At 47.8% G+C, this 13,291-nt stretch overlaps 7 protein-coding genes across 7 annotated transcripts; 3 read left to right on the top strand and 4 right to left on the bottom strand.

The window, feature by feature from the left end:
• Positions 1-997: 997 nt before the first annotated feature.
• HER10_EVM0004953 (asparaginase) lies at positions 998-2,053 on the top strand (the record flags this gene model as incomplete). Its single annotated transcript, XM_035474579.1, has 1 exon — positions 998-2,053. The coding sequence occupies one exon, from the start codon at positions 998-1,000 to the stop codon at positions 2,051-2,053; it is 1,056 nt and encodes a 351-aa protein (XP_035333957.1).
• Positions 2,054-3,215: 1,162 nt separating this feature from the next.
• Positions 3,216-4,075, bottom strand: HER10_EVM0008227 (uncharacterized protein; the record flags this gene model as incomplete). Its single annotated transcript, XM_035477758.1, has 2 exons — positions 3,216-3,833; positions 3,887-4,075. The coding sequence occupies 2 exons, from the start codon at positions 4,073-4,075 to the stop codon at positions 3,216-3,218; spliced, it is 807 nt and encodes a 268-aa protein (XP_035334175.1).
• Positions 4,076-5,001: 926 nt separating this feature from the next.
• On the top strand, positions 5,002-6,029 carry HER10_EVM0000234 (uncharacterized protein; the record flags this gene model as incomplete). Its single annotated transcript, XM_035470027.1, has 3 exons — positions 5,002-5,621; positions 5,683-5,831; positions 5,890-6,029. 3 exons carry the CDS (start codon positions 5,002-5,004, stop codon positions 6,027-6,029), a joined length of 909 nt encoding a protein of 302 aa, XP_035333641.1.
• Positions 6,030-6,668: 639 nt separating this feature from the next.
• Positions 6,669-7,676, bottom strand: HER10_EVM0008872 (uncharacterized protein; the record flags this gene model as incomplete). The annotated part of the gene is made up of 5 exons (XM_035478380.1): positions 6,669-6,872; positions 6,958-7,029; positions 7,069-7,184; positions 7,250-7,372; positions 7,436-7,676. The coding sequence occupies 5 exons, from the start codon at positions 7,674-7,676 to the stop codon at positions 6,669-6,671; spliced, it is 756 nt and encodes a 251-aa protein (XP_035334227.1).
• A 1,081-nt stretch (positions 7,677-8,757) lies between these two features.
• On the top strand, positions 8,758-9,132 carry HER10_EVM0011013 (uncharacterized protein; the record flags this gene model as incomplete). Its single annotated transcript, XM_035480455.1, has 1 exon — positions 8,758-9,132. One exon carries the CDS (start codon positions 8,758-8,760, stop codon positions 9,130-9,132), a length of 375 nt encoding a protein of 124 aa, XP_035334388.1.
• Positions 9,133-9,703: 571 nt separating this feature from the next.
• Positions 9,704-10,251, bottom strand: HER10_EVM0003613 (uncharacterized protein; the record flags this gene model as incomplete). The annotated part of the gene is made up of 2 exons (XM_035473283.1): positions 9,704-10,042; positions 10,099-10,251. The coding sequence occupies 2 exons, from the start codon at positions 10,249-10,251 to the stop codon at positions 9,704-9,706; spliced, it is 492 nt and encodes a 163-aa protein (XP_035333862.1).
• A 673-nt stretch (positions 10,252-10,924) lies between these two features.
• HER10_EVM0001571 (uncharacterized protein) lies at positions 10,925-12,048 on the bottom strand. Its single transcript, XM_035471315.1, has one exon. The coding sequence runs from the start codon at positions 11,801-11,803 to the stop codon at positions 11,030-11,032; it is 774 nt and encodes a 257-aa protein (XP_035333734.1). The 5' UTR covers positions 11,804-12,048; the 3' UTR covers positions 10,925-11,029.
• Between the last annotated feature and the right edge of the window lie 1,243 nt (positions 12,049-13,291).

Genomic DNA, 13,291 nt, shown 5'->3' with positions numbered 1-13,291 from the left:
TTCGTTGACTGATAACGAATTTTCTGCAAACATCCACTTCTACTCTCGTCGTTCACTTCTCGTTGTGCAATTCTTCGTCGTGCCACTGGTGTTCACGATGACAAAGTAGTAGAGCACCCTGTGCTTGTGCGGCAATCAGGAGATGAGTTGTTCACCAAACGCGATGAACCAGGTTTCTTCTTGCTTATGAACAGAGTGGCAGTGCGCTAAGATCTACCAAACCTCCCAAATCTTCTGGCAGAGCATTGAGCTTTCAGCATTTTGCTTGCGCTGGCATTCATGCGCAGCTTCACCTCCTCAGTGGCTGGCGGCACAGTAAGAATCCCTTTATCAAGAACAGCAATGCGTAGGATGGTATCAACCGTGCCATTACGCCACCGTGCCAACTCGGACAAAGCAACAGTCTCTGGAGGTGTGTATCAGCGTACCCAGCTCACTGGGCTGTTGGAAGAGTTTTCTTCACCGCGGCTAGCGTTTGTTTGCCGACCAACCTGAACCGCCCTGTGGGCTGATGAAAGATATCAAGGTTGACTTGTGTTGGTTTGAAGGATGCAAAACCCGGCTAGCCTGTGGATTTCTGAGCCAGCATTGGCTCTCAAAGCGGTAATTTTCCAGTGGCTGTTCACGAAGTCTTGTCCTCCTTTTTTTCCTGATGTACTCCTGGCGTCTGATCGAAGTATCTCCATTTTACTGAATAGCCTGGCTTGACAAACACCTAAAACGACGTTTACATTTGAGTGAATTCTAAATGAAACAGCATGTTTTCTCGCCTTTCTTTATGGGTGATACATTCACTCCAAACAGACATTTGCCGCCAACGAGTATGACCTGTTTGAGGTAGCAACAGTAAGACCAGAATGATTGGATCTGATTTGAGCTAGGTATAAATATGTTCTCGCAGTTTCCTCCTACCCAAGTTTCGACCAAGACCTTGCCAATAATCAACTTCTCTTGATTCATTCGACTCCACAAGATTCCATTCACTTCAATCTACAGAATGACCGAAGTCGCCGCCTCGAAGAAATTTGCATTACTTGCCACGGGCGGCACCATCGGAACTAAGGCCAAAAACCCTGACGATGTAGATTACGGCTCTGTTGGACACGGTGAATATGTTACAATCGATCAACTCCGGAAGGATACCGGGATCGATGAAGTTGCACGAGAGCTCGATGTGGTCATCCAGCATCAAGAATTAGGACCCATCGATAGTACTGCGGTCACCTCCGAAATTTGGAGCGACATTGGCAAAAAGTGCGAAACATTGTTGAGTCCCAAGGAAGACATCAAGGCCATCATCATCACCCATGGAACGGCAAGCCTTGAAGAGACTGCATTCGCCCTGTCTATGGTTCTGAAACCGAATATTCCAGTCATCATCACTGGATCCATGAGCCCATTGAATGGAACATCCTCAGATGCACCGGCCAATCTCATCGCCGCGTTCCGCGTGGCTGCTTACATGTGCAAACATGAATATGAGGGGGTTTTGGTGGTAATGAACAACGAAATCCATCTGCCCCGTTTTGTCACGAAAACTCACACCCATAATCATGATGCATTCAAGTCACCAAATTTCAAACCCATCGGTCGTATTACCGAGGGCGAAGTCGAATTCGACAAGCAAATGCAATCAAAGCTCCCCGCAAATCTTGGCTTCACTGTCCCAATGCTCGCCAACTCTCCGCGCGTCGACATAGTGTGCAGCTATGTGGGTGCTGATAGCGTGGGCATCAACGCGTATGTCAAGGCTGGAGCAAGGGGGATTATATCCATGGGTTTTGCGCCTGGACTAGGAACACCGGCAGAGAAAGATGGGCTTGATGTTGCCGTAAAGGGTGGCTGTGTGGTGGTTCAGTCGGTACGAGTTCTATCTGGGAATATTACCGACAGTGAAGACCACAAGAAAATTGGCATCATCGCTGGGAACAACCTCAGCCCCTGGATAGCGAGAATCGTTGTCCAACTCGCGATCAGTAAGAGCGATGAAACTAAAGAGAATGTCAAAGATATACTCTGTGAGGCGTTCAAGAAACTTAGTTTGCAGTCATGAGGTTCATGCCGAGCCTACGAAATGGCACTCTTCGTCTCATACTACACCTAGATATAGATGATTTCTTTTGAAACGAAGTCGTGGCAGATCAATCTGTTCGAGCCATAGTTAACGGGACAACCCGCAGTTTCTCATTCTTATAGACTATATAAATATAACAAGGACCATCAATCGACACTAATGTTCAATAATCACATGCGATTCTCCCATGCCAAGCGGTGGATGACAAGACTCAAGTATCGGAATCACGGCGCCTGACAGCCGATATGACTAACAGAAGACAGAGGGAAATGTGCTGCAAACACAAAGTTTGAACCTTCTTCAATTGAAGATACCTCTTGGACAATGGCAATGCCATAAAGACAAGCGCAGCCCCTATAGTCATGAACGACAAGGCGAGGCATTGGCTGTGTGCAGCGCATCATCACCATCAAGATAGAATCAGCCCTATCATAGTCTTAGACAAGCTTCCGTCTCACATCACTACAGAAAGCATCAACTTGTTCTTCGTCTTCCATATCTATCTCTCATTGAGGGTTGGATGGCGTGAAGATTTACGTCGCAATCCCTTACCAATCTTTATCCTCACTCATTTATCCGTCATAGGAAGGGGTGAGGTAGGGTTCTTCGGGCTGTTGCGGAGCCCTACTCCCATCTTTGAGGGGCTTATATGCATCAGACACCTTGAGAAAGTACAGCATAGCGCTATGATTCTCCCTTGCCGAGAGGTTGTCTTACTAACAAGTGTACCGCCACTTTTAATTCAATATGGCTTCTATGAACTCTCAAGTCAATGAGTAGATATACAAAACATGTGATCCCATGTAACATACTTCATCTAGCAGGCTCTCTCTCCTTTCGAATTTTCTTATCTTTACTCGAGATACGTTGTTTATTCGTCGTGGTGAGGGGAAATCCCAGGCCCTCACCCGAAAGGCACGGCATTACATTTCATGCCACCTTCACATACCTTGTTTCATGAGAAGGCATACACCCACACATCTTAGCTTATCTTGATATCTGTACTATGAACTGAATTGGCGTTTATAACATCTGTAAGTACATAACGTTGGAAACGTTGCAATGCTTTGGGCAACGATAACATGAGTGATGCCCAAGTTCTTGCCTACTTATGTGAGCTGATGTGGCATTTTCCTCGACCTCATACCTTGACGTTGTTCTTCTCAGATATCAAACCATATGCAGACATGCCGTAGTCGTGATTTGAGAATTTCATGTCCGAAGACTGTCCGTCTTCTTTGACTCCTGGCTCTACGTCTTGATGCCCACACACGGGGCTTTTCTCGGCATCTTTCGGCGGTTGCGGTATCAATTGCTCCTGATCTGTAGCCTTCCCCTCAGGATCGAGATACTCTGGCCTTCCCGTTCTCATTTCTCTTCGTATAAGCTCAATCTCGATGACTATGCGGCCTTCGGGCTTCATCTTTTGGCGTAGGCTATCTCCATCACAGTCAAAATATAATCCCCAAATGCCACTATCTTCCAAGACTGCACAGAAGCCTTCCCATCCACAAAAGGTGAGTCTTCGATCTTGTCGAGTACATTCCCACGGCCCAGTCACATTACCATCGGCAATGGCACGGTTTCCAAAGCGGACTTGGTATGTGACGGGATCGACGAATATCCAATTCATGATAGGTGCCTCATGGGTGATAGTGCTCACTAGCCCCGAGAAGCGTGAGTCTGGGTAAGGAAGATAATATCCCTCGAACGGGTGACCGAAAGGAACATCATGAGCTGTGCCAGTGTCCACAAATAGCTGTTCAATTATTATTATTGGGTTCTGAACGCAAGAAGATAAAGAAAGCTTACTCTATCGCCAGAAAGGACGACTTGACGTCCTTCGAGGTAAGGGCTGAACTGCGATGACTTGGGACAGTGCAATACAAGGTTGTTCTTTCGACTTCGATGCTCTTCTCGACGCGATCTGGCCATGGAAGCCTTAATGCCTTCAGAGGCGCCCACAGCAGTGGCGAAGCTGATGAGTAGTGAGAGAGCCATCTCCCTTTGCAACTGCTAAGGCTGGGTGAAAGAGAATAGTGTTACTCAGAGCTCTGTGGACAGTTGAGAGATGATTTGCAGCGCGATATCTTAGTCCACGTAACGAGGAAATGAAGGCTTTCGTCAATGAGATGCGACTCTCCCCACCCGTAGTCCTAGCGATCTGTCTCTTTCACACTGGTGTGTGGATGACAAGGTAGTCGTTTTGCCGCTCATTTCAGGCTGTTGAGGACAGCGTGGTAGCGATAGTCTTGGAAAATCATTCGATTCAACCCCATAAGTCAGAATAATGCTTGGAGTGTTTCAGACTTCGAAACCTCGAAAGATCAGAAGAGACGTTAGAAAAAGGATTGAGGATCATCGGCTGATGCCTGTGGAGCTTCCTAGCAGCTTCTGACAGAAGACGGCATTCTATGCCTTTTGAAGAGATGTCAGATACAATGCCCATGCTGCAGATCTTCGATAGTGCCTGGTGGTCCCTGATTGATGTTGTTGATACTCTCCGGCACAAGCACCCTGACCAGGGTCCGGTAGCTGCAGGACCCTTGTCAAAGCTCCCATGAAGACATCCTGAGACACAGGCGAACCCCAATGCAACCCACAAACGTTCTATCGACTCACCCACATCGTACCATGCGAACCATTTTTCAGATGTTCTGGAAACAAGAGTGCCATTCCGCATGAGCGAGCTGCGCCGACCGACGCGTTCTGGCCAAGACCGACAAAACACGACGCAAGATACGATCCGAGCGGCTGGTTTCAACATCAGACGATGTCAGTTTGCTACCAAGCTGATCGCTGGTTCTGTAGCAAATATGATTCCAGAGGCATAGATGGGGAAGGAGGATAGCATCAAGTAATTATACCGGGCTCCGTCAGCCGAGTTCGGGATCGAAGCTTAAAGCTCACCATGCTCCCCCTCCATCATGGCCAACCAAGCCACATCTCAATCCAAATCACCGAGCACCACGTCAATCACTGAAAAGAAGCCAGCGGGAACAGGTTCCCCCATCGCCACAATATCAGCAAAATTTGACGCCAAACAGCAGCAACCACCACCCGTTCCACGAAGGCCAAATCACGCGTCGCGATCCTCAAGCACCTCGTCAAAGCGGATCTCTGCTGTCGTTGCCCCTATAGAACCCTCGGTCAAGCCATCCGAGGATTACTCTGCTGCGCCAGGAGCCCTCAGAAGATCCCTTTCTTTCAAGATCCCCATTCGAGTCGCAACCGACAACCTTTCACCTGCCAACCGCTCTCGTGCTCAGTCACTACCACAGGAACACCAATCTGACGATCCCAGCCATCAACGCCATAACCCAAAACGAGGCTCTCTTTCATCGATAGGAGAGAAACCGACCGCAGAGGCCCCGAAAGAACCGCAAGCCACCAGCCCAACACTTTCGATCAAATCACTTTCAGAGCAATTTCTGAAAGAACGTGGACTACTCAACTCCGAGCCAGTAGACGAAACAAGCTCACCTGAGGAGCTCCAGCATTCATTGCAAGATCAAGTTGTCAGATATCTAACCACAATGTCTTCCCCGTAAGCTTCAATGTTAGCTCCGTTTTGTTGAATTCGACGTCTGATCTTCACTGTCATCTAGAGCAAAGACCCCCGCGGAAGAGCAGTCTCGTGCGCCTGCCTATCCCACATCCTACCCACCAGCCAACACAGGGGTGAGGGGAAATATGCCCGCACCAGGCCTCCCTGTCCCCATGCCCAACCTGTCTGGCACCGCAAATGGCCCTGTTGGTATGCCAATCATTTCTATACGCGGCTCAAGTTTTCTCTTTTGCTAATAAGACTTCAGGTAACCTGCTCAGAGGCCCTGTCGATGAGAACGGGAAGTTGACCAAAGCTGCTCTGATGGTTGGCATCAAGTTGGATTTGGAAGCCGAGGTTCACTTGACTGCCCGTGTCCGTGGTGACATCCTTGTTGGTTTATACTAAATTGCCCGTGGTCTACGACGAGAAGTGCACCCACGAAAATCGCAAAAAGTGGCCAGTCACGAGGAGGTCTGTCCGTCAAATGGTACAGAACGACACGACATTGCCCTTTGGAACAAGTCAACCTTTGCTTCATAGGCATAAGTTGCCCCGAGTAAGTATGGCTCGGGTTTGGAACCGGTATAGCAGGAAATGGGAGACTTTGCATTTTGTGTGAACAGTAAAGACTATTTGAATCAAGCCGACGGGGCGGCGATCCTTTCCAGAGACAAATATCGAAGTTTAGCAGTCTACAAGCATAAACAATAAACTGACCGAGCGTTCAGGACTAGTACAAATGTGTCCTGATCGAACATAAAGAAATGTATAGCCTCAAAGTCTATCTTTGACAACCTTGCCTAGGCACATGAAATGAACCACTTGGGCGCCTTTGGCAGCTTCGCAAGCTGTGCCGAAGGCCAAGCAAAATCACCCAATATTGCCCGAAATTGATCCTGTCCTTTACTCGTATCGCTAACATTTAACGATTTAACTCAATCGTCTGTTATCCGCTTCCAGAAGAATGACTAGAATGAAAGTTGAATGATCTACTCTCCAGTTTTGAACCACGAAATTCAGGACCGCATGTGGTGACTTAGATACTTAGTGACCTGCATGTTGCTTTGGAGTATCCACCATGATCTGGCGCTGTTTTGCCCATTCAACGATGCGATCATACTTGGGACACCTATGCTGGGAGTTGAAGTCTGGCTGAATACCCCGAGAACCATTAATGTGCAAGAACGGGGTTACATCAGCCGAGCACTGCAGTCGTATACGCAATGCCTCGATACAGTGATCAACATGCTGTAGAAGTCAGCTCCGGTAGCAAACTAGTCAATTTGTCCAGTCGGTCACTCAATGCAAAGTTTTGGACTTGGGGAGCGCTTACGGCAAGCACAAGTTCCTCCCCACCGTGAAAGGCCGGATCGTCGCTATAATTGTATTCGGATCTGTGCACAAACTGACGTACGAGATTCAAGCAATGAAGGTTGTGGAAAACCTCGAGGCCAGCCAAAAGATAGCCTGGCTTTGTGCGTGCCCAGGAGTCACCGCTGTTACCATGTGATGTCTTGTTCAATGCTGGTAAATATTCATCCGATAAGTCAAATGATCCATCTAATACCAATCTGGATCAGTAGCTGCCATTTTGAAATAGACTTGGGGTCGTTTGTGCAACTTACAATACCACAGATCCTTCCATTTTGCTTCCAACTCTGGAGTCGGCCTTCCTTTATAAGGACTGGTCTTCCAGAATGCATTGTCAAACTGCACATCTTCGTATTCCAAAATGTCTTGAACGGGTGCTGTGTATCTCATGAGTCTGGGACTCAATCAATCGTTCTCAAAAAGTGTGATGCTGGACTCACACCAAACATTAAGCTTTCTGACGCATTGCAAATCCGATGGTCCTGATGGGTTGAGATGGAGCCAAGTTGAGAGCCCAAGAAATATACAGCTTATCCAGAAGAAAGGAAAAGAAAGGGTTTCGAATGAGGTTTTGCTTTTTTTAGTGGGCGGTTGCATGTTATCGTCATCCAAGAAGAATTCCTCTTCTTCTGCTTGGAGGTCTCGTTCATGGCGAGACTGTCCTGTCTTACTGAACACCATTGACGCCGATTTTCAAGAAAAGTGACAATCAAAGTGGGAAGAAAATTGCAAGTATCAATTATCAGGGTGCTCTCTTAAGCTCTGTGGTTGTCCAAAATCCGAGAGCTGACCGTCAGTTAGTTTTCACTGATGTGAAGCGACAGACGAGGGGCTCCTTGCAAATATGACTCGCCATTGGACAGGGCGGATTTCTCTATCTCTGAGACAAGGGGAATTCATGATAAGGAAAATATCATTGAGGCCCGACAGCTGCACAGGATACAATGAGTCAGTTTTCGGCACCGACTAATCGACCTTCTGCATTCGTCTGGTCGGGCGGGTCTAGAAAGCTTGTTTTCTTCCAGCGACACGAATTTGTCTGTTCAAATACGCAGCTGACCAGGTTTCCTTGGAACTGCGCAGCAGCTAACGCGGGTCTCAAAAGCTTGTTTCTCTAGAACTCTAGAAGGAAACATCCAGATGAACCAGTCTCAACCACCAAGTCAACCAATACGGTCAGCATAGATCTCGAATCCTATATTCTGAGCAAGCAATGTATTTTGCTTATGTTAATTCAAACTGCTGGTTCAAGTCACTCTACTGAGTTACTTGAGCCTTCTGCGTGCAGCTCAGTCCATCACCGAAGGTTGTCAGGCACCAAAGTCAATGTGTTTACTCTATTCCCTTCCATTACTCAGATTAAATTCATTTGCGAACTCACCATCGTTCTGATCCCTGTAGGCTCCGCAGCAGAAGTTCCAAACATGTGGGATAACCCATGTCGGTGTACGTGAAGCAATCAGTGACTTCGCGTCATGTACCAGATGGACGTGGATAGTCCGAGAAGTTTCCATGTACTATGGCGTGGATGAATCTTGCGCCTTCCCAGGGTTGGATTAGCTGCAGTGATAACGTGATGGAAATCGCGTTCATACCACGCCTTGGCACGGTTACTTGAGATAAGTGCGCCGATAGCAGCAGGTCGAATTCACTGTTGTTCGCCGTGAGCAAACGGCTATTTAAAGACACTGCCTTTTCATTTCCAAAGAGATTTGTCAAAAAATCAACTTCAACTTCAGTCTCCCCCCAACAAAGAGACACTATGAGGTTCTTCAACGTTCTGCTCCTCGGAGGAGCCTCTTTGATTGTTGCTGCCCCCACCGGTGTTATGAACGAAGAGACACGCGAAGCCAGCATTTCTTTCCTCGAGTCTACGCATTACAAGAAATCTCCCAACGCTGCTGCAGAGCCGGCTCCTGCTATTGAGTTCCTTGACTCTGTTCACTATAAGAGAAACCCCGAAGCCGAGGCTGTGGCCGAACCTGCAACCAACCCTTTGGGGTCTGTCCACTACAAGCGCTCTCCCAAGGCAGACGCCGAGCCATCAATTTCATTCCTCGAATCAGTCCATTACAAGAAGGAGGCAGCGCCTGCAGCTGAGCCTGCGATCGAATTTTTGGAATCTGTCCACTACTAAGTGACAAGGGACGTGCAGCATACCAACATATTCGCTGTGAGTACCTTAAGTCAGATCATGTTTGCCACTAAAGTTCAAGCCAAGGAATCTCAGCTAATTGACTCTAGTCTCAAGTTGTGAAGTACCCCTCGGGCTCCCAAAGTGGAAGCATTAACTGGAAGGATTATCGAGCGATTTTTGTCGACATTTTCTCCAATCTAGTTGTCTACCTAGTCTACATAACATCAGGTGGGAAGGATAGTATAACTTTCTACTTGCAATATCACGACTGTCCTTAAGGTCTCATCGCGCTCACGATCGTAGTGACCTGATTGCGCCTTGGATGTCGTAGATTACAATTGGTATTCCCGCGGGAATATCAGTCAGTGGCTACATTAGCGTTACCATCAGTCAATTGACAGTCTCACACAGTTAAAATGATCATACTCTTGGTGAACATCTAGGCTGTGGTTCAATCGCAACATAATGCACAGATGCCTCCAGCAGTCAAATTTAAGTAAATGTTTATAGTTCAGTGATGAAAATCAAACTTGGCACAACACAATGCCCGATCTACACTCTATATCATCCTCTAGGCCTGAGATTCCTTGCGCGACAAACAGCATTGCACATCCTGGCGTGGAGGTCGAATACAAGGAGGGTTGTGGCTGCAGAGATTCACAATCAAACAACCGTGGTCAGAGCAATAGATTGGACCTGGGCAGCCTTTCCGACTATTATTGTTGCTTGCCGTTTCATCGACCAGATGTGTAGGATTGAAACAAGCGGGATTGTCACATAGGTGTGACACGTGATCATTTGGGTTTCGCTTGTGAAGTTGCGCGTAGGCGACGATGTGAAGGAGGTACGCTCTCGAAGCTTTCCTGCCAGTGAGGCCTTTTTTCGCTTTGGCATTGCTCTTTGTCCATATCTATGGTAGGAGTACGATTAGTGTTTGAAGCTAGGGCAGACTTCTGGGAAGCTAACCTGAGCGTAACCATCTCGGGTGCGACATCCAATTGGAATGTGACAGCCAAGTTTTGTGTCGACTTCACATCTTTTGGCGCGTCTTTTGGCAATCAATGACTTGGCACGAGCCCAGCCAAGGTCGTCCATGATGTTTATACGAGCTCGAGCCATCTTGAACCTGGTACGAGAGAGAAGGATAAAGAAGAGCCGGATATCTAGTCCGTCACGAGAGGATACAATGTCCTCTTTTAAGGTCGGGTAATCGATGATCTTTGCCAGTGGAGCAGGAGCATTCGTTACTCAACTTCGCAATCGATTAAATCCACCTCCCGCAACGCCCGCACGCGGGCCGCCGAATGCACACATCCACCGGGGTTTTATAAAGTAAGGCACCTTAATGATTCACTGAGCCTAGCACAGTATTAGAATATCTAGACAAGGGAGATACTGGGGGGTGGGCCGGAGGTGATCTCGGCCCTTCGCACATCGCTTGGGACGTTCTATGAACCAGTAAGTGATAATCGCTGTTAAATTGTCAACGGCCTCTGTGATATCGTTCGGTGATGCTCATACGACTGGCAACAGCGCGGAGACTTGTGATATTGATATTTTATTAGGATTGACAAGACAACGTACCTTAAACAGGGTCTTCACAAGCCCCAACATGGGTAACACCAAAACTCTATGTTATTAATTGGCAACTTGCTTTTTATTAGGTTTGTTGCTACGCAATTCAATTTTATTCGCCCACAGCGGTCGCTGATGCACAAAGAGGCCTACGAACACTTGAGGTGGTAGTCATGCATGCACTCGCGAACTGCAGCTTCGAAACATCAAAATACGACGGGTAAAGACAATCGATTACTATAATAATAACATATCCTGTACTCTGATGCTCTATGGCATAAAACTTCTGCGATTGATTCCATTGAATATCGTGGTGACCCGATCAAGGCAAGTTCTGGGGAGCGTAGCTTTGGTCAGGGTTTACCGCCTGGCCGTTAACCAGCTGCTTGTCGGTGTAGGCGGGCCAAACAATAAGCTTCTGGTCCGTGACAGAGAAGGTTGTGAATCCCGCATCCGGACCGAACTGTCCGCTCCAGCCGGATGTAACGGAGAAAGCTCCACATTTGGTGTTTGAGGCAGCGCGGCTTGCAGGTGCGCCGGTAGTTGTGAATTTGCAGGCTGTGGGATCTGCGATGTGGGTGTTGATGTTGAAGCTGTAGTCGCAAGAGGTATCCTCGGCATTGCAGGTGCGGGTAAAGCCTTCAATGGTCCATTCCGCGACACCCGCGGCCATCATTGACTTAACCTCACGTTTCGTAACGGGTGAGCCGGAGACGGCAGAGGCAGCAGTCAGGGCTGTGAGGAAGAAGTTGGTGATCTGCATTGTCGCGAGGTCTTGAGGAAACAATTTGGGTCGTATATTAAATTGAGAGGAGAGTGATTGTTTGTAGCTGTCTGCTTGTTTTGGACAACGTGATGTCTTGAGTTGATATACCGTCCGGAGTGGCGGCGGACGAGCGGATTTATACCAGTCAAGACTCAAGGTTGTAGTACTGGAGGCCAACAATGAGTGAGCACAGATCAGTGGTATGACAACAAGCTCGTGGGTACCCAAACGATTGAGAAAGTGACGTTGCCATCGTATTCCCTCTCCCTGCGTCGGTGGACCTTGGACTCTCGCTAAGTTCCCCGTGACTGCCTTCAATCCCCATTTCATGATCCATCATGACAGCAGCTTAGTGCGGATGTGAACCAGCAATGTGTCATAGTCCAGCCAAAAAGTTCCTATGCGGTCATAACAACCTGCCTTCCGGGTCACTTTGATCGCTTAAGGTAATTGCCTATACGCCTCGCGGTTCAGTCAGCCGTCGGTCATACATGGCTTAGAAGCATACGTATCCGCTGGATGGTCCTTCCTTTAGCTACCATTCGGTGGAATGATGGCTCGCAAGACCACTGTACAATGAATCCTCCAATCCATCGAGGCAAGATTCTCGTATTCAGGGTCGCATGCATTCTCATTTCTGACTTGAATTCCAGGCACATGACGCAGGTTATGTAACCTCGATATTAATACGAGCACTATCTGCCGGGGCTAATTAACCTAAACAAGGCACGACTCCACGTTCTAATCTGCTTTCGGAACTCCGATTGCCCCGAGGCTTCATCGCCCCAGAAGCATGCCGCCCCCGCTGATCTACCTTTATTTCGATTGATCATTCCTAGTGTTCCCTTAATCCTATGTTTAGCCACATAGTTCTGACCAACGGTGTGTGATTGATGTTGCCCATTGGATTCATAATTCTCCACCTGCCTTACACTAGAACACAACGCTGAACTACTCAGGTCTTCTCCCTGCAGTCATCGACCGCCAAGCTGGAGTGCGGCACGCAGTTGCCAGTACGCCAAACTGATCGACGAAGCCAGTCTTGCAAACGGCGAGCGAAGGCTTTGCTATCTCCTAGGCAGGCAGGTCTCAGTTTCGTTGATCTGCATGAGCTGACGTTGAACTCTCCCTTGCAAGATCCTCGCATCCTGTAGGACTGTCCGACTGCGGCATCGCTGATCTCCAGGCGTAAAGTACCAATGAGTATGAATATCATAGTCGTAACGCTGCGAGCACATTGTGTGCAGACAGATAGACTCATCAATGTACTTTCACACATGTGACTCAGATGAAATCCAATTCGAACTGCATCGATACATGCAGCAAAATACTTGGATTTCGTGAATTCTGAGCGTCTTGGAACGTGCGCGTGCTGATTACATTTGCGAAATTTCTCGCCGTATTAATAGAAGGCACCCTGGAAATCCGACCAAATAGAACGACGACCCCATGTGTTGCTTGCTAAAGGGCGACGAGGAAAGTCAAGAAACAATGTTTCTTGAACTCGCACGAGTTCTGACTTCCATTTTCAAGGGGGGAATGAAAACTCACATGTTGAAAACAATATTCGTAGCTGATCACGGGGATAAATGAGATTGCCAGCTCATAGATAGGACTCACGTGAATCAGGGTTTCCGCACAAGGCTAGGATCCCTTAAAGTTCAACTTTGACATTCTACATGGTATGCAGTTCTATCGATTAACGTGGGCCTTGAAGGCTGCAGGCCTGCTTATATATACGTGGATACATATTCAAGGAAACGCGCATAACATTGCCTTTCCTATATGCCTTGAGCTGATTGAAATATGAGGATTGAA

The sequence above is a fragment of the Colletotrichum scovillei genome, assembly GCF_011075155.1.
Source record: "Colletotrichum scovillei strain TJNH1 chromosome Unknown Contig00005, whole genome shotgun sequence".
Classification (NCBI taxonomy): domain Eukaryota; kingdom Fungi; phylum Ascomycota; class Sordariomycetes; order Glomerellales; family Glomerellaceae; genus Colletotrichum; species Colletotrichum scovillei.
Note: the sequence above shows the minus strand (reverse complement) of the source record. Positions and strands in the feature narration are given on the sequence as shown.

Excerpts from the sequence above, each read along its gene's own strand:
- HER10_EVM0001571 (XM_035471315.1), bottom strand. The coding sequence starts at position 11,803 with ATGAAATGGGGATTGAAGGCAGTCACGGGGAACTTAGCGAGAGTCCAA.